General features: G+C 44.6%; 1 protein-coding gene across 2 annotated transcripts in view; it reads left to right on the top strand.

Annotated features, from left to right (window-relative positions):
- Window positions 1-25,830, top strand: part of LOC141051992 (olfactomedin-4-like) — a 40,185-nt gene extending 14,355 nt beyond the window's left edge. Inside the window, exons 1-5 of one of the 2 annotated variants that reach the window (XM_073549155.1) lie at window positions 7,539-7,556; window positions 7,719-7,923; window positions 19,117-19,329; window positions 20,299-20,461; window positions 23,611-25,830. In XM_073549155.1, the coding sequence (XP_073405256.1) occupies window positions 19,189-19,329; window positions 20,299-20,461; window positions 23,611-24,434 (1,128 nt within the window). In that variant the 5' untranslated portion in view covers window positions 7,539-7,556; window positions 7,719-7,923; window positions 19,117-19,188 and the 3' untranslated portion in view covers window positions 24,435-25,830. Of the gene's footprint in view, window positions 1-7,538; window positions 7,557-7,718; window positions 7,924-19,116; window positions 19,330-20,298; window positions 20,462-23,610 lie in introns of those variants that run through there. The other variant, XM_073549154.1, reaches the window with a different exon arrangement.
- The last annotated feature ends 522 nt before the right edge of the window (window positions 25,831-26,352 follow it).

Raw genomic sequence — 26,352 nt, 5'->3', positions numbered from 1 at the left:
AACCACCTATGCCAAAAACATGGTATCCATCCACAGACAGCTGTTTCGGGGTATTGCCCCTCATCAGTGTGGATTAGGAAACTGGCTAGTAGGAGCAATGCCTAGTAAAAGACTGTGAAAATGAGGATGAGTGACCTCATGGAGATCAACATCCAACACTGCGGAGACACCATCACATGTTTCTCAACGCAGTGATTCTAGAGCAATGCCCCCATCCCTTATGGGAAATATGAAAAAACATGTAAATCAATCAGCTGCGGAGACACCATCACATGTTTCTCAACGCAAGCAATTACTAGCCAGGTCTTTCACCGGGAAGGAACAACCACGGGAAGGGCAGTCTCCAATGAAGGAAACCACCTATGCCAAAAACATGGTATCCATCCACAGACAGCTGTTTCGGGGTATTGCCCCTCATCAGTGTGGAGTAGGAAACTGGCTAGTAGGAGCAATGCCTAGTAAAAGACTGAGAAAATGAGGATGAGTGACCTCATGGAGATCAACATCCAACACTGCGGAGACACCATCACATGTTTCTCAACGCAGTGATTCTAGAGCAATGCCCCCATCCCTTATGGGAAATATGCAAAAACATGTAAATCAATCAGCTGCGGAGACACCATCACATGTTTCTCAACGCAAGCAATGACTAGCCAGGTCTTTCACCGGGAAGGAACAACCACGGGAAGGGCAGTCTCCAATGAAGGAAACCACCTATGCCAAAAACATGGTATCCATCCACAGACAGCTGTTTCGGGGTATTGCCCCTCATCAGTGTGGAGTAGGAAACTGGCTAGTAGGAGCAATGCCTAGTAAAAGACTGTGAAAATCAGGATGAGTGACCTCATGGAGATCAACATCCAACACTGCGGAGACACCATCACATGTTTCTCAACGCAGTGATTCTAGAGCAATGCCCCCATCCCTTATGGGAAATATGCAAAAACATGTAAATCAATCAGCCGCGGAGACACCATCACATGTTTCTCAACGCAAGCAATGACTAGCCAGGTCTTTCACCGGGAAGGAACAACCACGGGAAGGGCAGTCTCCAATGAAGGAAACCACCTATGCCAAAAACATGGTATCCATCCACAGACAGCTGTTTCGGGGTATTGCCCCTCATCAGTGTGGAGTAGGAAACTGGCTAGTAGGAGCAATGCCTAGTAAAAGACTGTGAAAATGAGGATGAGTGACCTCATGGAGATCAACATCCAACACTGCGGAGACACCATCACATGTTTCTCAACGCAGTGATTCTAGAGCAATGCCCCCATCCCTTATGGGAAATATGCAAAAACATGTAAATCAATCAGCCGCGGAGACACCATCACATGTTTCTCAACGCAAGCAATGACTAGCCAGGTCTTTCACCGGGAAGGAACAACCACGGGAAGGGCAGTCTCCAATGAAGGAAACCACCTATGCCAAAAACATGGTATCCATCCACAGACAGCTGTTTCGGGGTATTGTCCCTCATCAGTGTGGAGTAGGAAACTGGCTAGTAGGAGCGATGCCTAGTAAAAGACTGAGAAAATGAGGATGAGTGACCTCATGGAGATCAACATCCAACACTGCGGAGACACCATCACATGTTTCTCAACGCAGTGATTCTAGAGCAATGCCCCCATCCCTTATGGGAAATATGCAAAAACATGTAAATCAATCAGCTGCGGAGACACCATCACATGTTTCTCAACGCAAGCAAAGACTAGCCAGGTCTTTCACCGGGAAGGAACAACCACGGGAAGGGCAGTCTCCAATGAAGGAAACCACCTATGCCAAAAACACGGTATCCATCCACAGACAGCTGTTTCGGGGTATTGCCCCTCATCAGTGTGGAGTAGGAAACTGGCTAGTAGGAGCAATGCCTAGTAAAAGACTGTGAAAATGAGGATGAGTGACCTCATGGAGATCAACATCCAACACTGCGGAGACACCATCACATGTTTCTCAACGCAGTGATTCTAGAGCAATGCCCCCATCCCTTATGGGAAATATGCAAAAACATGTAAATCAATCAGCCGCGGAGACACCATCACATGTTTCTCAACGCAAGCAATGACTAGCCAGGTCTTTCACCGGGAAGGAACAACCACGGGAAGGGCAGTCTCCAATTAAGGAAACCACCTATGCCATTGCCAGCCAAACCCTGGCGCTAGTGTAATGTTAGGGACAGCGGAACGCACCAAATATAAATAATAGGAGGTGCGTTCGCCGCCGGGGTCCACCGTGCGGTAGGTGACTAGACCGCTGCTGGACAATGGCAGATGCACCAGAAGGTGCCGTAGTGCGCACGGGTTAACGTCACCCGAACGCTAGGAGCGGCTCTGTTCAGACACAGAGTCGCTTGGGAGAAATACAGTGCCTACAAGTAGTATTCAACCCCCTGCAGATTTAGCAGGTTTACACATTCGGAATTAACTTGGCATTGTGACATTTGGACTGTAGATCAGCCTGGAAGTGTGAAATGCACTGCAGCAAAAAAGAATGTTATTTCTTTGTTTAATTTTTTTTTAAATTGTGAAAAGTTTATTCAGAGGGTCATTTATTATTCAACCCCTCAAACCACCAGAATTCTGTTTGGTTCCCCTAAAGTATTAAGAAGTATTTCAGGCACAAAGAACAATGAGCTTCACATGTTTGGATTAATTACCTCTTTTTCCAGCCTTTTCTGACTATTTAAGACCCTCCCCAAACTTGTGAACAGCACTCATACATGGTCAACATGGGAAAGACAAAGGAGCATTCCAAGGCCATCAGAGACAAGATCATGGAGGGTCACAAGGCTGGCAAGGGGTACAAAACCCTTTCCAAGGAGTTGGGCCTACCTGTCTCCACTGTTGGGAGCATCATCCGGAAGTGGAAGGCTTATGGAACTACTGTTAGCCTTCCACGGCCTGGACAGCCTTTGAAAGTTTCCTCTCCTGCCGAGGCCAGGCTTGTCCGAAGAGTCAAGGCTAACCCAAGGACAACAAGGAAGGAGCTCCGGGAAGATCTCATGGCAGTGGGGACATTGGTTTCAGTCAATACCATAAGTAACGTACTCCACCGCAATGGTCTCCGTTCCAGACGAGCCCGTAAGGTACCTTTACTTTCAAAGCGTCATGTCAAGGCTCGTCTACAGTTTGCTCATGATCACTTGGAGGACTCTGAGACAGACTGGTTCAAGGTTCTCTGGTCTGATGAGACCAAGATCGAGATCTTTGGTGCCAACCACACACGTGACGTTTGGAGACTGGATGGCACTGCATACGACCCCAAGAATACCATCCCTACAGTCAAGCATGGTGGTGGCAGCATCATGCTGTGGGGCTGTTTCTCAGCCAAGGGGCCTGGCCATCTGGTCCGCATCCATGGGAAGATGGATAGCACGGCCTACCTGGAGATTTTGGCCAAGAACCTCCGCTCCTCCATCAAGGATCTTAAGATGGGTCGTCATTTCATCTTCCAACAAGACAACGACCCAAAGCACACAGCCAACAAAACCAAGGCCTGGTTCAAGAGGCAAAAAATCAAGGTGTTGGAGTGGGCTAGTCAGTCTCCTGACCTTAACCCAATTGAAAACTTGTGGAAGGAGCTCAAGATTAAAGTCCACATGAGACACCCAAAGAACCTAGATAACTTGGAGAAGATCTGCATGGAGGAGTGGGCCAAGATAACTCCAGAGACCTGTGCCGGCCTGATCAGGTCTTATAAAAGACGATTATTAGCTGTAATTGCAAACAAGGGTTATTCCACAAAATATTAAACCTAGGGGTTGAATAATAATTGACCCACACTTTTATGTTTAAAATTTATTAAAATTTAACTGAGCAACATAACTTTTTGGTTTGTAAGATTTATGCATCTGTTAATAAATCCTGCTCTTGTGTGAGGTTTGAAGGCTCTAACTTATTTGCATCTTATCAAACCTGCTAAATCTGCAGGGGGTTGAATACTACTTGTAGGCACTGTATATGCAAAGGCGCTGGCCCTGTTAATGTCACAGGAGCCGGCGTGTGGCGTCGCAGCCGCGAACACCAATAGCTGCTGGTAATGCAGCGCAGCGGCAACTAAAGCTGCAAGTGTCGGCACCGAGAACCGGGCACCGACGGACGCTAGTGTAGGCGTGGATCGCACTTGGCGTGTAGCTTGCCACAACCTGGAGCTGACTAACCCGACACACAGTCACCAATCGTAATATCCAAGGGAAGGGGTTTCATAATAAGTCAGTCACCAGTCCATGCATCCATCACCATACACACACAGCATAATATGCTACACTAGCGCATGGCCGAGCCGCCATGCGGGCTTTTTATAGCCATGCGCTTCCGGGACCTTCCAGTACTTTAGGAAGGACCAATCAGATCCGACATAGGACCTGCACATGTGACCCCTGCTCTCCTCTGAGAGGACAAGTTGCGGGCATGCCCAGTAGCACGGCACGAGGACTTAGCCTCTGGAGCAGTTCCCTGTGAAGCAGGTTGCGCTACCATTGCTGCACCAGAGGTGGCAGCAACATCCAGGCTCACAGAACGAGTCTGAGGGAAATTCCTGGCTTGCCGAGGTTGCTGAGCAGGAGTCTGAGCGGTTGGGGAAGAATGGGAGACCGCAGGATGTCTGGCTCTGGATTCCCGCTGTGCAGTGCCAGGAATCCGACGCCTAACAGAAACAAACAAGGTCACAATAAGTAGTGATTGATGAGAACTTTGTGTCCCCCAAGTTTTGTGACATCACGCCAGTAGTCCAGCTGAAGTCACAATTACAAGACAATAACAAGGAGGATGTAGAGGTCTGGCTGGATTCTTCAACCACTGAAGGAACAACAGAAAAATCAGGTAAATCCAAAATCAGGAGATCGTCAAGATCAAACAAAGGCATGCCAGCTAAACGTCTATCCTACATAGTCAAGATGCTACCTGAATCAGAGCTGCAGTCATGGGATGAAATGCAAGAACTACCTGTCCATGAAAGAACAAAGTGGATCAATGCCACTAATGAGGAAATCAAATCGCTTCATCAACTTCAAACTTGGAAACTCACCAAGCTGCCACAGGGCAAAAAGGCAATCAAGTGCAAGTGGGTCTTCAAAACCAAATATGACTCTGAAGGTAAAATCCACAGATTTAAAGCAAGATTGGTGGCAAAAGGATATTCTCAAAAGTATGGCGAAGATTACGATGCTACGTTTGCTCCAGTCGCTAAACAGATCACGTTCAGAGCTTTGTTAGCTGTAGCTGCTGTACAAAAGATGATTGTCAGACATTTGGATATAAAAACTGCCTTTTTAAATGCTGACATTGAGGAGGACTTATACATGACTCAACCTGAAGGTTATGTAAAAGGGGGTGAAGAGAATCTTGTTTGCAAACTACAAAAATCCCTTTATGGTCTTAAGCAATCAGTGAGAGCGTGGAACACCAAGATGAATAAGGTCTTGTTGGAAGAAGGTTTTAAAAGAGGTCAAGCGGATCCATGCTTATACACAAAATATACAGATGGAAAGTGGATGTATATTCTCTTATATGTGGACGATGTGATTGTAGTTCATCAGGAAGACGCAGAAATTGGAAAAATGGCTGAAATTCTGAACCAGCATTTTGAAACGAAAGACCTTGGAAATGTGACATATTATCTAGGAATCCAAATTCAGAGAGAGAAAGATGGAAGTTTTCTTCTAAACCAAAGTGCAAAAATTAATTCGATTCTGAATCAGTTTGGAATGTCAGAGGCCAAAGGTATATCAACCCGAATGGAACCATCCTACCTGAAGCTGGAAGGAGAAGATGACCTGTTGCCAAACAATGAGAAATATCGTCAGGCAGTGGGGGCACTTCTATACATATCAGCTATGAGTTGACCGGATATCACAACAACAGTTGGAATCCTTTGCAGATATGTGGAAAAACCACGCCAAGAGACTGGAATGCTGTTAAGAGACTTCTCCGATATTTAAAGGAAACACAAGATGTAAATTTAAGGCTGTCTGCAACGGGAGATCTAGAACTCACCGGTTATGTAGATGCAGATTGGGCTGGTGATTCGCATGATCGTAATTCCGCAAGCGGATACTTGTTTAAAGTTGGAGAAAGTTTAATCTCCTGGTCTAGTAGGAAACAAGTGTCTGTTTCCTTGTCATCTACAGAAGCGGAGTATGTGTCCGCAGCCTATGCAAGCCAGGAGGTCATTTGGCTAAGACAATTGATGGATGATCTTGGCACACCGTCAACTCAGCCGACGGTGATTTATAAGGACAACCAAGGATGCATTAAACTTGCATGCAGTGAAAAGATCAGTGCTAGAACCAAGCACATTGACGTCAGACATCATCATTTACGTGATTTGATAGATCGTGGCATAATTCAGTTCGTCTATTGTGAAACTGATAAGATGGCAGCTGACATTATGACAAAGCCATTGCCACGAGCCAGGTTCCAAGAATTGAGAACCACAATGGGACTAAGAGGATAAGTAGTTGTTGAGTGGGGGTGTTGGAATAATGCATATTGATCTGTATGTATTGCAACAACTACTACTGTACTGTTTGATGTATTGTGCATATTGTGAGATTGTTAACAAAGTTCTGTGTTAAAAAAAAAAAGAGGCGGGAAACTCAGACAGGATGCCCCCTCCTTCTCTTCCTCTCTTGTTGTTGTAATGCTCCCATGCTGCAAGCCACAGCACATACCAGACTGATCACATTTCATGCTGTAAGCTGTTCAACCTGGATATGAATAAATCTACGTTCTGTGTTGATGACTCTGGATGTTACGCTGATTAATCCGCTGCTAACAGTAGTAGTGCTTACTAGCATTACTATATATTCTGTACTGATATCTGGCTGGACTTTTACTCTATACCTGTACTAAATGTACTGTACTGCTCTCTACCTATACCATATGTACTGTACTAATGTCTTCCTGCACTACAGTTATTGTACTTTGTTCTACCTGTACTACATGTACTGTACAGTTCTCTCTTTATACTGCATGTGCTGTACTAATCAGTACCTGTTCTACATATACTGCATTGCGTTCTACCTGTGCTATATGTATAGTAGTGCTTTCTGGCATTACTATACAATATATTCTGTACTGCTGTCTACCTGGACTACAGATTCTCTACTATTCTATACCTGTACAACATGTACTGTACTTCTTTAGACCTGTTTCTACTTTCTATCTGTACATTCACATTACTAAACTTTCCTTGTACTACCTGTACTGCACCGATTCCTATCTGTGCTACATGTAAGGTTTACTACCCACATTATATGAGCAGTATAGTTCTCTAGCAATATTACATGTATCATATTGCTCTCCATTTGAACATATACATGTAATTCAAACCTGCACTATTTGAACTGAACTAATTTCTACCTGTACTATCTATACAGCTCTCTACCAGTATGACATGGTTCCCTGAAAAATGCCCACAGGAAAAATGCCCACAGGAAAATTGCCCACGCAGAAAATTGCCCATATGGAAAATTGCCCACACGGAAAATTGCCCACACAGAAAATTGCCAAATGCAGCATCACAAAGTTTAAGATCTATGATTTTTGAGGTGCAAGGTGAGGATGTTCATGATATGTGATTAACTTGTGATTTACAGTTGATCTAGTGCAAAACTGCAGAAATGAAGATCTGTGTTTGTAGCAGTCTGTCATTATCAGCAATAGATAGATATAGTCTGCTCATATCTCTCACTGATTCTGCCTTATTCCTCCCACCAGCCCAAAACAGCAGCACATGCAGAACCAGAAGCAGTGTGATACAGAGGAGCCATCACCGCTATCAGTACTCACAAAAGTATCACTGTGTTATCTGTGAAGTTACGTGGGACTGCAGGTCACATTTAATACAGTGGGAGCCCACCAAAAGCAGGGTGCTCCTGGCAGAGATAGTTGTTCCTGGAAGCCCAGAAGGCACAGCAGAAAGGTTAGATTCTGTCACTTGTACCACCTTGTATTCTTGCTGAGAATGTATGATATGTTTTTGCAGTGGTGTAACTGGAGTTCAATGGGCCCCAGTGCGAAATTTGGACCTGCCCCCCCCCACACACACACACACGTTGGTCAGTTGTATGGGCCTCTGTGTTGTGAGTTCGTTTTCCCCTTCACCATTGAGGTCTGATGAACTCCCTCTTCTGGTGAAGGAAGGTAGTGAGGCTGATTACAAAGCACCTGAGCAGAGCGATGATGACTGGGTGACTGGGATCGCTGACTGGATATAAGACAGCCGACGCCCTTATGCCTTGCGGGTGATTCCTCTGAGGGATTCTTGGAGACCAGTCTGATTCCTGCTCCTCAAAAGCTAAGTTTTCTGCTCTACTTATTGCATTTGTGTTTTTGTTTTGTTTTGCCTTGTTGGTCTGGATTTCTGCCTCTCCCTGCTGGATGAGCTGAATTCCTTTTTGCTCTGTCTTCAGATAATACCAGAGTACTGATATAGTCTTTTTGAAGCCTAGCATCTTCAGGGCTTTTTTCCCTATCAGTCTGTTGGCTCTTGTTTTTTGAGAGGGTTTTGGCGGATTGCAGACAGCATCTGTTCTATTCTATCCTATTTAGTTAGCTTGGGCCCCACCATTTGCTCAGCCTATCTTTCTGTCTGTGTGAGTGTTTTTCCATCTCGCTTCACCGTCATTATATGTTGCGGGCTTCCTATTGCTTTGGGGTCTGCTCTGGGGCAGCTTAGATTTCCCTTTTCTGTCTTTAGGCTATTTAGTTCTCTGGCTGTGATCGAGGGGTCTAGGGCACCGTAGGAACCCCCCACGGCTACTGCTAGTTGTTGTTGTTAGATTCAGGGGTCTGCAATCTGATAGCTGCCAACTTCTCTGGGTTTCTGGACTTAGCTAATATTTCTGTTTTTGCCTCCTACGGTGACTCTTTCATAACACCTCTGTATTCTAAATTCTATAAAGAATTGCCCCCTTCATTATGTAGTAATGTCCCCCATCCTGGTATATATGCCCATAATCCTGGTGAATATGTCCGCATTCTGGTATACAGTATATTTCCCAATGCTGGTATATATGGTCCACATCCTGGTATGTATGGTCCACATGGTCTCCACCCTGGTATATATGCCCACTTCCTGGTATATTAGTCCCCATCCTGGTTCACATGGTCCCCAATCCTAGTGTATATGTCCCCGTTCTGCCCCTAATGCATAATTAAAAACAAAAACATTCTACTCACCTTTCCTCTGCTCCCACCTCGCCCAATGTCTTTTGTAGCCACCGCACAGCCCGGCAGCTGACATCGGAGTGTGCGCCATTGTCATGAGCCGCTCCCTGTGGCTGCACCTCCGACGTCAGCTCATAGCCACTGCATGTGTCGCAGTGCAGCATGTATCGCAGACCAGGGACCCGACGGGTCTCTGCAACACGATGCATGTCATCTGGTTCTGCGTCTTCAGTGAGGACGCAGATTCAGCAGAAGCAGGCACCTGTACTCCCGTGCATGGTCGCGGCCTTGATCCCTGGGAGCACAGTCGTTACACCTCTGTGTTTTCTTCTGTTGGTGAACCAATAGTTTTACCAATGTGTGTTCCCCTCACTCTGTGTTGTCTGAGTGGTGTTCTACCCATGGGGATCGAGTGCGGGCATTCAGTGGGATGAGCCCTGGTTCTTGAGGGCTCTCGAAAGACAGCCAAGTCAGCAGACAAGAGCACATAGTGATGTCACTGACCAAAAGAGGAGCTGGTGTAACAGGCCAGACTAACCCCCCGCCCAGAATATACCCGGGGTTAAAGTGACCTAGGCCAGATTATACCCCTTCGGGTCAGAATATACCCCAGCTGCCTTAGATCAGGCAGTACACAGGGCCCCAGGCAGCACATGGGGGGCAGAGATAGCGAACGGGGTCCCAGGCAGCACACAGGAGCCCCAGGCAGTGCACAGGGGCCACAGGCAGAACACGGGGCCCCAGGGAGCAAACGGGGCCCCAGGCAGAGCACGGGGCCCCAGGCAGAGCACAGGGGCCCCAGGCAGCACACGGGGGCCCCAGGAAGTGGGCAAGGCCCCAGGCAGCGCACAGGGGGTCTCAAACAGTGCGCAGGGGGTCCCAGAGAGCGCACAGGGGGCAGAGACAGCATACAGGGGCCCTGCGGGCTGTCTCTTTCCCCCCTTGCGTGCTGTCTCTGCCCCCCTGTGCGCTGCCTGGGGCCCTGTGTGTGCTGGCTGGGCCCTGTGTGCTAACAGGAGCCCGCATGTGCTGCCTGGGCCCTGTGTGCTGCCTGGGACCCCCGTGTGCTGCCTGGGACCCCCGTGTGCTGCCTGGGGCCCCGTATGCTGCCGTGGGCCCTGTTCTCTGCCTGGGGCCTTGTGTACTGCCTGGGGGCCCTATGTGCTGCCTGTGGCCCCTGTGCTTTGCCTGGGGCCCCGTGTGCTGCCTGGGACCCCGTGTTCTGCCTGGGGCCCCTATGCGCTGCTTGGGTATCCTGTGTGCTGCCTGGGGCCCCGTGTGCTGCCTGGGGCCCCCATGTGCTGTCTGGGGTCCCCATGTGCTGCCTGTGGCCCATGTGCTTTGCCTGGGGCCCTGTGTACTGCCTGGGGCCCTGTGTGTTGGCTGGGAACCCCTTTCGCTGTCTCTGCTCCTGTGTGCTGCCTGGGACCCCATTCGCTGTCTCTGCCCATGTGCTGCCTGGGGCCCCGTGTGCTGCCTGATCTACAGCAGCTGGGGTATATTCTGACCCTGAGGGGTATAACCTGGCCTAGGCCACTTTAACCCCTGCTATATTCTGGGCGGGGTGTTAATCTGGCCCGTTACACCGGAAGTGCCATAGCAGTGCCACTCTCCTATTGATTTCAGTGGCAGAGAATCTGGTGCCTGCACTTCCTTCCCTGTCCACTTATGACTACCAAGAGTAAGAGTGAATAGATCCTGCATAGTTATGTATCATACACATATACTGCAGGTGTAGGCAGGCATAGGATGAAAGAAAATGTAGAATAGATTTGAATAAGGGTCTCTAGGCCCATACACACCACACTGAGATTGGAATGACAACTTGCAAGAACAGAATCTGTATTCTGGGACTAGGTATGAGTGAACCGTACCTGTAGAACCCGGAGAAGTAAGCTGGGCCCACATACTTTTGTTGAAATCCATTCTGCATTTTCTTTGCTGCCTGTGTTGTGCTGTATTGTATTTCAATGGAGCCCATGGAAGTCAACTGGGTTTCCTTGTTGACATTATTTCACATGTTCCTTCCAGCACTTCCCCACCCCCATTGTTTCCAATTGGCAATCAGGGGGTACAACCTCTGTGAACAATGGCTTTCCTGCTGTGCCAGCCAATTGTGTTTTGGTTAGTTAAAACATGTACGGTACTGTAATAGATCTATCCCCATATTCATTCATATTCATATTCTTTTCAATAAAAGTGTATTTTGAGTTCATCTAAAGTATTCTAGCTAGAGGAACAACAAAGTTATGATTTACTTGGGGTTTGAATATCATGCATTTCATACTATCAACGCAGTGGTGACTTGGAGATGCCGACTGCATCGCTCTTCAAAGTGCCATTCAATTCTCAAAACCAACAGAACATTATCATGACTCCTGCCCTCAAAAAGCAGAAGCAAATGTGCTTCTGTGCTGCAGAGCATCTCACCTAGAATTCAATATTATTCTCCTGCCCTGCAGAGCATCTCACCTATACCTGTATACTATACCCCGTCCTGCAGAGCATTTAACCTATAGATCTATGCTACGCTCTATCCTGCAGAGCATCTCACCTATAATTCTATATTCTTCTGCCCTGCAGAGCATCTCACGTATACTTGCATACTATCCCCCTGTCCTGCAGAGCATTTAACCTATAGATCTATGCTACTCTCTGTCCAGCAGAGCATCTCACCTATAATTCTATATTATTCTCCTGTCCTGCAGCGCATCTCATGTATACTTGCATACTATCCCCCTGTTCTGCAGAGCATTTAACCTATAGATCTATGCTACTCTCTGTCCTGTAGAGCATCTCACCTATAACTCGCTACTGTTTTTCTGTGGGTATTCATGTCTGTGGGCAATTTTCTGTGGGCATTTTTCACATATCATGTGAACATCCTCACCTTGCACCTCAAATATTGTAGATCTGAAACTTTGTGATGCTGCAATTGGCAATTTTCTGTGTGGGCACTTTTCTGTGTGGGCAATTTTCCATGTGGGCAATTTTCTGTGTGGGCAATTTTCCATGTGGGCAATTTTCCATGTGGGCAAATTTCCATGTGGGCAATTTTCCGTGTGGGCAATTTTCCGTGTGGGCAATTTTCTGTGTGGGCAATTTTCCATGTGGGCAATTTTCCATGTGGGCAATTTTCTTGTGGGCATTTTTATGGTTACCGTATGACATGTACTATACTAATCACTACCTGTACTACATATACTGCACTCCTTCCTACCTGTACAAAATGTACTCTGCTACTCTCTACCTTTATCACAAGTACTGTATTGCTATCTACCTGGACTACAAGTCTTGCACTATTAGTTACTTGTACTACCATTACTGTATTTCTCTCTTCTCATGCTACAATTGCTTTATACTCACTGCTTGTACTACATGTACTGTACTGCTCTCTACAAGAACTTCATGTACTATAAAGCTCCCTAGCTCTCTATCTGTACTACATGCACTGTGCTGCTCTCTACCTGTACTACATGTACTGTGTTACTCTCTACTTGTACTACATGTACTGTGCTACTCTTTACCTGTACTACTTGTACTGTGCTACTCACTATCTGTACTGCATGTACTGGGCTACTCTCTACCTGTACTACTTGAACTGTGCTACTCTCTATCTGTACTACATGTACTGTGCTACTCTCTATCTATACATGTACTGTGCTACTCTCTATCTGTACTACATGTACTGTGCTAATCTCTACCTGTACTACATGTACTGTACTATTCTCTACTTGTACTAGATGTACTATACTGCTCTTTTAAGAACTAAATGCACTATATATGTCACAATCCATTTTTGGATTTGTGTCAGCTCTGGTTCCACTTTGTTTAAATGTAGCTTTTTTCCTTTCAGTTCCTCAGGGGTTAAAGTCAGTTTTTCCTCGCTGGCAATCTGGTGTAACTGCAGTGCTGCTGGGTCAGCTGATGTGGGTGGTGACCACTTCCACAATCCTTTAAAAGGTCACCTAAATGCATCAGCTGACTGTTGGTGATAGAATATCTCTATAGCGACCACCCTAGCAGTGGCAGCTTTCTGGTGTCTGCTGTTTCTGGAGTATGAAGTCCGGCTTCTGTGTCATCTGTGGTGTGGAGCTTGGCAGCGGTGTCTGGAAGCTAAGTGTGGTGTTTTTATCTCATCCCCTTTCATGTTTGTCACTGTCCCGTGTGTACTATCTGCAGTGGTGAGGCTAGCACCCCTTGCTGGCCAGTGCACTAGCCAGGGTAGTCTGAGGTGAGAGCAAGGGATGAGGTATCCTGACGGTGTGGGTGTAAGGACCAACTTAGGGCATTGGGGAGTGAAGGGACAGGCTCTGGTTTGAGATCAGGTGGTGACCATCCCTCATTTCCCTATCAGTAGGGCCTTTGTGGTGCCCCTGAGGCTCAGTCGCCACAGAGGTACTGCACCTTCTCCTAAGGTGTGGTGCCCCACCGTCCAGGTAAGGTGGGAACTCCTTGCCACACTCCAACACCTGCACCCCACACACAGAATAGTTCAGCAGGGCCACATTGCGGCTCTTAGCTCAGAGGGTAGCAGAGCACCTTTCGTGGGTCCTTGCTTTGTAACACGAGATGTGCTGGGAGGTGGGTGGAGTTAGATATAAAAGAAGGGGAAAGTGTAGGATTACAGGTCAGTCTTCCAGGAGAGTGAGGGAGAAGGAGGTCAGTCTGACAGGAGGTCAGAAGAGGAAGACAGTCAGTCAGGAGAGACTGAGGACTGGTCTTAGGAGAAGGGATCCCTGGAAGAGGGATAGAGAGAAAGAGAGAGACGTAGAACTGTAACCTGCACTTCCATAAGAGAGAGAAAGACAAGTACGGAACGAAGGAGAAGAGAACAGAGAGGAGACGTGGGTTGAGAGAGGAACCCTGCCTATAGGTTCTCAGCGCAAGGCCGGGGCCCGGTCCCCGAGGTTGTATGGACACTTATGGTTCTGCAGCAGACACCGGTGGAGTAGCTGGCTGTAAATGCACTACTCCCATCCAAGACTTGGGACACAACAGCAACACGAATAGAGAGCCGGGATCCAGGAGGTCCCCGAGCAGGCTACAGCTGTCTGTCATACAAGTGAGGTTCTAGGAACATCTGTCAGGAGGCATTCCAGGGTAACTAAGTACTGGAGTGCTTCACCATTAAAAGCGCATTGGAGGAGTCATTCAGAAAGGCACATGTTGGCAGAGTGTTGGCGGGGAGAATCCTATCTTGCCTGGAGGTTGGCTGGGTCTCTGCCCTGGAGGACACGGCACGGAGGCAGGCACCAGTGTGTACCAAGAACTGTGAGTAAAGCTTTGAAACTGCAAGCCCTGGTGTCCTCCAATCATTTGTGCGTTCACACCTTCAGCACTGCTACATATGTGCACCAACATCCACACTGCCCATACCTCTCCTCTAACAGCGCATCTACACTGCCCTGGGACTACAGCTCCACCTGTGGGGAGCTACACCATCTTTGCTGCACTATACCATCAGTCCCAGCGGATCTGCACGCAGCGTTGGCTTAACATCACATTTGCCAAACACCACAGGTGGCGTCACGAACTATCCATTTAAACCATTACATTAAACCACCATTTTATTGGGCGCCCAGGGCCACGGACCGGGTCACCGCCACCGCAGCACATCCCCCTGACACCGGCCCGGTACCGAGTACCCCACAGCCCTGGAAGGGCGACCCACCTTTCTCTCCCCAATACCATCCCATTGTGTGTGTGTTGCGCCATCCCCTGACCGACCACCCGTTGGGTCGAATCACAGCGTGACATTTTCCCAATCATCATCACAATTTCCAATGAACCATGGCTCAATTGCAGGCCTTTGCCCAACTAATCCAGACCTTCACTGATGAGCTTAAGGAGCTGTGGTCTCAGGTGGTGCAGCAGCTTCAGCAGTTGTCAGGGTTCTGTGTCTCGACTCATGTGCAGACTCAACCGGAACCCAAGATATCTCAACCTAACAGGTTCTCTGGAGGGAGATAAATTTTTGGTTTTTCAGGAGGCCTGTAAATTAAATTTCAGCCTCCGCCCTTGTTCTTCAGGGAGTGAGGAACAGCCTGTGGGGATAATAGTCTCCCTTCTCAAGGGTAATCCCCAATCCTGGGCTTTCTCCCTGCTGACCAATTCACCATCTTTGTGGTCAGTGGAAGAGTTTTTCACGGCATTGTCTGTTATGAATGGGTCACTGTGGAGGATAGCAGGCCCAGGCTAAGCCAAAGAAAACCAGAGAGGTTGGTAACTAAGCAGATGCAGACCCCTGATCCCGTCCACACAACTAGCAGTAGCCGTGGAGCGTACCTACGATGATCCTAGACGCCTCGGCACAGCCGGAGAGCTAACTAAGCCAAATCAAGAGAGGGGAAATCTAAACTGCCCCGGAGCAGACCACAAAGGAATAGACAGCCCCCAAACATATATTGTCAGTGAGACAAGATGAAAACACAAACGCAGGCAGAAAAATAGACTGAGCAAACGATGGGGCCTACACTGACTAGACAGGACAGGAAAGGAAAGACACTGTCTGCAATCATGCAAAAAACCCTGCAAAAGTCCAACACGTCTGATGCAAAAACACTGAAGTCACATGACTTCGCCCCCCACTATATCAGCACTCTGGTATACTCTGAAAGCAAGCAAAAAGAAACCAATATAAAAGGGGACAAAACAAACTGGCACATGCAGTAACATATGGGTGGTGATTCAGCACAGCCCCAGCCGGAGTTAGCTGACCCGCACAAAGCAGAGATAAACAAAACCAGATCAAATGCAAACAGAATAGCAAATGAACCACTTAGCTGAACATGCAGGGAAAGAGCAGGAGATATCAGACCTAAGGAGGCACAGGAAAAAAATCACCAGCAGGGATAGAGGGAGTCAGCTGTCTTAAATCCCAATCAGAAACCCCAGATCTCCAATCGTCTTCCTCATTATCAGGTGGCAAGCCTCTGTCAATCAGATCAGCTCCACTACCTCCAGTAACCACCAGGGGGAGCCCAGAAAGAGAACTCTCAATCTGACCAGCTCCACTATCTTCAGAAATCACCAGAGGGAAGCCAGAGAGAGAATTCACAACAATTGTTGCTGGTGTATGAGGATCTTGATAGCGTCTCCCTGGTTGAGTCTCGACTTCGCAAAATCAAGCAGGGGGGCCGGCCGGCTGAGGAGTACTGTGCAGAGTTTAGGAGGTGGGCCACTGACATGCAGTGGAATGATCCTGCCCTTAGGAGCCATTTCTGTCAGGGTCTGTCACCTATGCTGCAAGATACTCTAGTGTAAACGCTAGTCCCGGGTCGTTGAAAGCCGCCATGGCCCTTGCTATCCAAGTGGATAGAAGCCTTAGGGAGAGACATACGACAAATCTTCCCCCTGTTATCCTTTCTAGGGAGGACAAGTCAGTGCAGACGGATGAACCTATGCAGGTGGGAGGAGTCTCATCTCAAACAGGCTTGCCTGCGGTTCACCATGGTATGGGGGTATGTTTCTACTGTGGGCAGACTGGTTATTTCATCAGTGACTGCCCAGCTCACGCTAAAGTACCTTCACCATCTCAAAAACTGGGTCCCCCTGGTTGTGTGGAGGGAGGCGACAAGGATGTGAATATTCCCTATATCTTTTCATCTCAGTGTAATATACCTGCTGAAGTGGTGTTTGGTGGGGTTACTGAGACTACCGGTAATCGTGGGCACTGGAGCGGGAGTCAATTTGGTGGATGCTTGCTTTTTTCAGACCCATGGCCTGGTGGTAGGACGCTGGCGAGACCCATTAGGGTTCAGGCAATTGACTCTGTTCCTCTCAGCCAGGGGAGAGTGACCCAAGTTGTAGATATTAATCTACATGTAGGGACTCTTCATGAGGAGTCCCTGTCATGCTACGTCTTGGAGGGTATGCCAATTCCCATCATCCTAGGCCTTCCCTGGCTGAAGAAACACAACCCGATCATAGATTGGTGGTCCAGGGAGGTAGTCAGTTGAGATCAGTCTTGCAAAGACTGCTGCCTGAGAGCTGCTATCTCTACCGTCCTTCTTAAACCTACCCCTTCCTCTCCGTTGGAGGCAGCTAAGGAGCTGCCAGGGAGTAGGGGTAATACTCAACACTCACCACAAGTAAATGCTGAGTCTCGGAGCCTTCTTAGGAGGAGAGGTCGGGGAGGGTGGTGATTCCCTCTGTGGGTAGTAGGGGTATGAGTTTGGTGACACAGGGAGACACCTCTGCTGTCGGTTCCTCAAATAGTTCGCCATCTTGTGGCAAACACATGCATGGAAATAAACGTTCAGGTCCGGACCTGTGTATGAGTGAGTAAGTGAGGGTGTCCACCAAAAACATCAGGTGGAAGTATGCTACTGGGACCTGGAGTTCTAGGGTGGCCATTCCCAGCCCGGGGACTTTGCAGCTGGGGTTACCCCCAGTAATGCACGTACACAACAAATTCCACAGGTCAGCACTCTGGAGGTTTGTGGCACCTCTGGAGTCTACATTATTGTCATCTCCATTGGGCTACGTTAATAAACCTGAGGATCAGGTGACTGTAAAGGTGAATGTCGTTTCCGGTGAGGTTTGGTGTTGAGGGTCCAGAGGCCCCTCATTGAAAAGGGGGTACTGTCACAATCCATTTTTGGATTTGTGACAGCTCTGATTCCACTTTGTTTAAATGTAGTTTTTTTCCTTTCAGTCCATCGGAGGTTAATGTCAGTTTTTCACCACTGTCAATATATTGTACTGCAGAGTTGCTGGGTCAGCTGATGTGGGTGGTGACCACTCCCACAATCCTTTAAAAGGTCACCTGATGCATCAGCTGACTGTTGGTGATAGAATTTCTCTATTGAGACCAGTCTAGCAGTGTGGTAGCTTCTTGGTGTCTGCTGTTTCTGAAGTTGGGAGTCCGGCTTCTGTGTCATCTGCGGTGTGGAGCTTGGCAGCGATGTCTGGAAGCTAAATATGGTGTTTTTTCCTCGTCCCCTTTCGTGTTTGTCACTGTCCCTGTGTGTGCTATCTGCAGTGGTGAGGCTAGCGCCCCTTGCCGGCCAATGCACTAGCCAGGACAGTGTGAGGTGACAGTGACAAGGTATTCTGATGGCGGTGGGGGGAAGGACCCATTTAAGGCGTTAGGATAGTGTAGGGACAGACTCAGGTGGTGACCATCCCTCATTTCCCTATCAGTAGAGCCTTCCTCTCCCCAATTCCATCCTGTTTTGTGTGTGTTGTGCCATCCGTTGACCGACCACCCGCTGGGTAAAGTCACATCGTGACAATATCTCTATCTGTGCTACATGTACTGTGCTACTCTCTACCTGCACCACATGTACTGTGATAACCTCTACTTGTACTAGCTGTACTATACTGCTCTCTATAAGAACTAAATGTACTATATAGCTCTTTATCTGTACTACATTTACTGTGATACTTTCTATCTGTACTACATGTACTGTGCTGCTCTCTGTAAGAACTAAATGTACTATATAGCTATCTGTACTATATGTACTGTACAGCTATCTGTGCTATATGTACTGCTCTATTATCTGTACTTATTGTACATTGCTCCCTGTCTGTGTTAGATACGGCAGTGCTCACCATTTTACTACATTTACTGTACCCTGATTACATGTTTTATGCTGCCCTTTAACTGTACTAAATGCAGTTTCTTGTTCCCAGTTTGTATTAAATGTACTATATGACTCTCTACCTTCACCACATACACAGTGTCATCCTCTACCTGTGATATATGCACTGCGGTGCTGTCTGTCTGTACTATCTGTGCAGTACTACTTTTTGATTGTACTATTGTACTATATATGCACTGCCCTTTTTTTATATTTTACTTGAAGGAGTGCTGTACATAATTAATGTAAGTAAAAAAAATGGATTTTTTACAACCTCTCACATAAAATTGTTTATCTCGAGTTTCAAGTGTTTTGTTAATATTTGGCTAAAACTAAACAAACTTACAATAATCTCACAGATCCATTACTATGAAAGCACATTGAATAGTTATACAGAGCGGCTGGTTAACCTGACCCGACGTGTGGAGGTGATGGAGATAGGAGGAATCTCATACACTCTGTTGGAAATTGAGCTGGTTAAATTGGAGATTGAAGAAATGGAGGCTCTGATACTGCAACTGAAGACTTCTATGAATGCCACCAATGTTCTGGTGGAAGAGCTGTACATGGAGGTGAGAAGAGGATGGATCGATAGATAGATAGATAGATAGATAGATAATAGATATAAAATAATTGATTGATGATTGATACATAGCTAATAGATATATAAATAATAGATAGATAGATAGATAATAGATTGACGATAGATAGATAATAGATGATAGATAGATAGATAGATAGATAGAGATAAAAAATAATAGCTAGATGATAGATAATACATAGATAGATCATAGATCTATAAATAATAGATAAGATAGATAATAGCTAGATGATAGATAGATAGATAGATAGATAGATAGATAGATAGATAGATAGATATAAAATAATAGATAGATGATTGATATATATATATAGAAATCATAGATAATAGACAGATGATAGATGGATAATACATAGACAGATGATAGATAGATAGATAACAGATGATAGATAATAAAAAGATAATACATAGATAATAGATAGATAATAGATAAATGATAGATAAATAATAGATGATAGACAATAAATAGATAATAGATAGATGATAGATAGAGAGATAATAGATGACTTATAGATAGATAGATAGATAGAGAGATAGAGAGATAATAGATGACAGATAAATAATAAATAGATAGATAATAGATGATAGATAGATGATAGATATATAATAGATGATAAATAATAGATAGATAATAGATGATAGATAATAAATAGATGGTAGATAATAGATATATGATAGCTAGAGAGATAATAGATGACAGATAGATAATAGATAATAGACGGATAGATTATAGATAGATATAGATAATAGATGACAGATAGATAATAGATAATAGACGGATAGATTATAGATAGATATAGATAATAGATGATAGCTAGATAATAGATAGATAATAGATGTATGATAGCTAGATAATAGATAGATGATAGATAGATAGATAGATAGATAAGATAAATGTTACTTTTGCTATAGCCGAAGCTATTATTTTTCTTTCCTAAAGATCCACAACATTTCCATCATGGTGAGCCAGCTGGAGGTCCATGATAAGAACAATGTTATCGTAATCCGAAAAGAAATTGCAGCCTTGAGAAAACGACTTGAAGATTGTGAAAACCACAAGTCAAAACCAATGTCTTACCCTCCATTTCCAGTAAAAGAAAATGGTAAGTAAAATCAGTGTTTGCTTCTAGGTATTTTATGACTAAATGAAAACTATCACCAGGACCGGCATCTTTACATTGACGAAGTCCTGGTTGCTGGCCATTGTACTGATGCCTCATTTTCCCTTATGGTATACTGCACAGTGCCTAAATAATACTCTAACACAGTATATTTTACCAAACGGTGCCAAATCGGCTGCCCAGGTAGTAGATCAGGCCAAGTGCCATGTAGTTGAATTTAAGACAGCTGACTATAGGCATTAATAGGCAAAAACAGTTTACGCTTTTCTAGGAAGGATTCTTACAAGATTTTGGAGGGGTCCATGTGGACATTTGCCCCTTCATCCACAAGAGTATTTTTGAGGTCAAACCCTGATGTTAGAGGAGAAGCCGGGCTCACAATCTCAGTTCTAGTTTGCCTTAAAGGTGTTGGATGGGGTTGAGGTCCTGGCAGTGGTGTAACTACAAAGTTATGGGCTCCGGTGCAAACTTTCAAATGGGTCCCCCATGCCAAAATACACGCACATCTCCACTCCGTACACCTCGAATACACACAGCTCTGCTCCGTACACCTCGTAGACGCAGTAGACTGCAAATGGACCTAATATATAATTATCACCCGGTGGTCACAAGTAGTAAAAAAAGGGCCCATAAAGTACATAGATTCATTATACATAATCATGGACACCTCCTAATGAAGTGAGACATGAAACGTGCGTTGGGGAGACTGGACATCCCCTGGCTATTTGTAAGTTTCTCCTGCTTTTACTATTTGATATCTGTACATTTGACCTATGGGCCCTTTTTTACTACTTGTGACCACCAGGTGATAATTATATATTAGGTCCATTTGCAGTCTATCTAGTTTGCAGGGGAATTAATACTGCTCTATTTGTATGATACTCTTTTGCTTGAGTGCTTTGGCAAAAATTGCATTTTTGCAGATATATATTTATTTTTTGGCATGCAAATTCCTTCTGCACTTTTTTGCTCACTGGATACATGAGACCTTTTTGTATTTGTTCATGAATACTTGGACATAATTTTTTCACTTACCGTAATCTACATGCAGCCTACTGTATTTGCAGAGGATTTAATGCTGTCATAATTTTTGCAATAGTGACATTTGCACATTTGCACATATTTATCTATTGGCACCTTGAACTTCTTTGAGCAGCTATGGTATTATTCTGCCAGTGTTTATCCTTTTGTGTGGATTGGTAGCCTCTGTTTTTGAATAAATTCTAGTTTGGTTGGTTTTGTGTTTAGTTTAATTGTGAGTTCTCAGTCCAAATTTATTTTGCGGCCAAAATTGTGTGTATTTAACAATTTTCAGTTTGTCTGATTTTTCTCTTTTAGGTATATTTTTGAGTAAAATGTAAATGGCTCTTTTATTCTATAAACTACTGACAACATGTCTTCGAATTTCCAAGCACTAAATTTTCAGAAAATGAGAAATGGTCAAAATAACAAAAAATGCAGAGCTTGCAGACCTCAAATAATGCTAAGAAAACAAGTTCAGAATCATTTAGAAACAACAATACTAATGTTTTAACTCAGGAAGAGTTCAGAAATCAATATGTTGTGGAATAACAATGATTTTTAATCACAGCTTTCTTGCGTCTTGGCATGCTTTCCACCAGTCTCTCACACTGCTTTTGGGTGACCTTATGCCACTTCTGGTACAAAAATGTAAGCAATTCTTTGTTTGATGGCTTGTGACTATCCATCTTCCTCTTGATTACATTCCAGAGGTTTTCAATGGGGTTCAGGTCTGGAGATTGGGCTGACCATGACAGGGATTTGATGTGGTGGTCCTTCATCCACACACTGATTGACCAAGCTGTATGGCATGGCACATTGTCCTGCTGGAAAAAACAGTCCTCAGAGTTGATGAACATTGCCCGAGCAGAAGGAATCAACTGTTTTTCCAGGATAATCTTGTATGTGGCTTGATTCTTACTTCCTTTGCAAATATTAACCTGCCCAATTCCAGCCTTGCTGAAGCATCCCCAGATCATCACCGATCCTCCACCAGATATCACAGTGGATGCAAGACACTGTGGCTTGTATGCCTCTCCAGGTTTCCGTCTAACCATTAGACGACCAGTCATTTTCGCCCTCTGCCGATCTGTAGCTTTGTTGTCCCCAATGTCTGCTGCTTGACCTTGCTGTAATGGACTGCTGTCTTAGAAATTTTAAGGATGGAGGCAACATGATGCTCACTGTATCCCTCTGCTAGTAAAGCCAGAATTGAGCCCTTCTTTTCCTCACTCAAGACTTGTCCTTTCAACTCCTTTGGCAAGGTTAAAAGTTATTTTTTCATTCCTATTACTTTTGGGATATTACTAGCACTTGTTTGGCCATCCAGTTTGTCCTATTTCAAGAGGATTGTGAACACCACAGCAGGCTTTTTTTTTATACTTTCCTTCGTTAAATAACATTTGTTTCAGGTGATCTCCTAATCAGAAGCACATTAAGTAGAATGAGGTGTACTCTGGTTGGAATTCAACTGACACTGGAATGGAATGGCTGTCAGACATGTAGAGAAGCTGATTTTTATAAAACTGTGCAGTGGTCTCTTAATTTTTGCAAGAACTGTATTTCTGAACATACCACATCTCCTGGCCGGGGAAGGGGGGGGACAGAAAAGAGTATACAGACATTACAGCATAGGATCACAACTGATTCTTTTTGTGAGGTAAATCATTTTGCTGCTAGTTTTAAACCAGTGTTTTACCTCAAAGAGAGAATCAGCTGTGTTCCCCTGCTGTAATGTCTGTATACTCTTTTATGTCCTCCCCTTCCCAGGAGCTGTGGTATGATCAGCCTATGTTCCTGCACAGTCAGACACAGCCATTACACAGTATACAGCAGGAACACATTTATAAGATTATCTCAGCACAGGAGCATTTTATTTAAATACATCCAATTGTGGAAATTATTGTTATTCAAAGATCTATTGATTAAAATGTTGATTAAACTTAAATTCATTAGTGGGGAAACCCCTTTAAGTTAATTATTTGAAAAAATATGATGTAATCTGCTAAAGAGGCTCCAAAATAGAAGTGCACACGGCCTTAGTTGATTAATGTAAGTCATGTTGACCCACTTTCTAGTTTTTAATGACATTTGATTGTTTTATTGTGCAGGTGCCTGTGGACATGGCTATATTATCGGCGTCAGTAAACCAGTTGTAGTGCAATTGAACTACTTGGGATTCAGCTATAGATATGGAGGATGGGGAAGAGATTCCTTAGTGGGAGCAGATCAGAACATTCTGTGGGTGGCTCCACTCAATACGGATGGAAGGTTAATGAACAATTTACGTATCTACGACACATATGATAACTTTCTGATCTATAACCCGACCATTGACAGAGGCATCAACTATGGGCAATTTGGACAAGGTGGTGGTATGATTATGTATAATGAATCTATGTACTTTAATTGCTACACCAATGGAAATATCTGCAGATACAATCCACAGACCAATAGCATGGAACTTGATGTTAACCTCCCAAATGCAGTTTACGACAACCGTTTCAGCTATTCATCCTCAGTTTACCAAGACATTGACATGGCCAGTGATGAAGAAGGACTTTGGGCAATTTATTCAACAGAATCAAATGCTGGAAACATTGTGATAAGTAAACTAGACCCCATATCTCTTGTAGTAACGCAAACTTGGGCCACTGCTCAGCACAAACCTTCAGCCAGCAATGCATTCATGGCGTGTGGTGTCTTGTATGTCACTAGAGCCATCAACACAAAAAAGGAAGACATATTTTATATGTATGATACAAAAACTGAGAAGGAATGGTGGCTGAGCATTCCCCTAGAGAAACCAAAGGACGCTGTGCAGAGTCTGTCTTACAACCCTAACGATCATAAGCTCTACATGTACAATGATGGCTTCTTAGTCAACTATGACCTTACTTTTCAGCCTCTTCTAGAAGATAAATCTGAAGCATAACCACAACATACGTCCACCACCCCAAAATGTGTTCCCTCATAATCTAGATCTTTCATATTTCTCAATTTGACAATGATGATGCCAACTGGTCAAAACAGAACCACTATAAAGCCAACCTGTGCCCCTTATGGTCCAGTAAAAGATATACTGATGATTTTATGTCCTCATCTAATCGCCCCTAAGACATCTCCTGAGCATCAGCATACTCTGAAATTCTGTTTCCCAACAAGTCCAATTATCTACCACATTCAGAACTTTCAGACGGAACTTGAAAACCCATCTCTTCAAGAAAGCTTACAACGTAAAATGACCCTGCTGCTTCTTCACCAGCACCAGTGCTGCCGCAAATCCCTCAACCTACTGTCTCTTTCCCCATTATCTTGTGTGACTGTAAGTCTGAAATGGCAGAGCCCTCTCCCTTCTGTACCAGTCTGTCATGTACCATGCACCATGGAATCAATGGTGCTCTAAAAAATAAATAATAATAACTGCAGAATAAGCCTAAAACAGGGTTTGCTAGCTGTGTTTTATCATGGATTCACATTGGTCTGCAGAGGAGCTGTAGACATAAAACAATTATTTCAAGCGTTTTCCATTTTTAATTTTTGTAGTTTTTGAATTGTAGAAAAATAACAAAATGAACCTTACTTACCTAGTGCTGCTGCCTCTCCCTTTCGATATTTGATAAGAACAAGAATAGAGTACACGTCACTCCGTCTTCGAGGTGCACGGAAAAGGATACCACTCCTCAAAATGTATAGTATAAGAAATTTCGTCACTCAAAAGGCTTTTACCACGGGGCAACCCAGCCCCCCTGCCAGAGCTGCGTGCACGCCTGACTATGTGCCCATAGGGACTCTCTCCCTTTGTCCCAAGACCTTGATATCTCTCTCTCTTCCCCTCCAAAAAGGAGAATATTGCTACTTATCGTGGCTGCCTTCCATGGACTTTCCATGCTCACATATATCTCCATACCTCTAGTCTGATGAAGGTCTGAGTTGTAGACCGAAACGTCATATAATTTTGGGAGAATCTGTTGTACAAATAAATTTCTTCTGCATATATTTCTTTTGAGTGCCGTAATTTCGATATTTGATGATATGACTGCAGAAGCTACATGATGACTATATGGGACCTCCAATCCCTGGGCTCAGTGGTCATGCCATGCAATGACTACAGCACTTGTAAATTGAGATTTGCAAATGATATGGCATATTTTTTGCATTTATACCTACTCTGTCATACATAAATTACATTGCACATTTTCACAGTTTGCGTTGTTGAGTAAGGACATTACTGTCTGAAATACAAAAGGTAATGTATGTTCTGCAACTCTAGTTTTTACGCTATGTATTTTTAAGGAACTTAAAATAAAAGTTTGAATTTTTCAAATGTTTTTGGTGCCGGATTGCAACATTTCCACTTTTCTATTACACGTTTTCAGTTTGTATATGGGTTATTGATGGCATTCGTCACATTTCTGTTAGAAGCTGTGGTTCATTTTCAATATTTCGTGGTCACGGGTATGAAACTATGTAGATCTAAATTATACATGGTATGAACTGTTAACTGGTATCCCTGTAAGTCTGATGAGAATATTAGATTAATGCAGCTATAGAGTGACATCATAAGATTCAATCTTCTGCCAATCGCTGTATAAAAGAAGATAATATCAAGGATTTATACAGCTTCTATTGCATTAGCATTGAACTCAATGATGCAAGTTATTTCATTTTCTTAATTTTCATTTATATTATGTCTATATATAAACTATCAAATAAATTTACTCATAATTAAAGTAGCTGGCATTCAGTGCAACAGGATCTTTATGCTTATGGAAAGTTGTGCCAATAAAAGGTTTTATGTGCCCATTTCCTGCTATAGATTTGTCTCATCTACATGAATGAAATATAACCAT

Source organism: Dendrobates tinctorius, unplaced genomic scaffold (assembly GCF_039654945.1).
Source record: "Dendrobates tinctorius isolate UK_male_01 unplaced genomic scaffold, ASM3965494v1 ptg000158l, whole genome shotgun sequence".
In the NCBI taxonomy this organism is placed as follows: Eukaryota; Metazoa; Chordata; class Amphibia; order Anura; family Dendrobatidae; genus Dendrobates; species Dendrobates tinctorius.
Note: the sequence above shows the minus strand (reverse complement) of the source record. Positions and strands in the feature narration are given on the sequence as shown.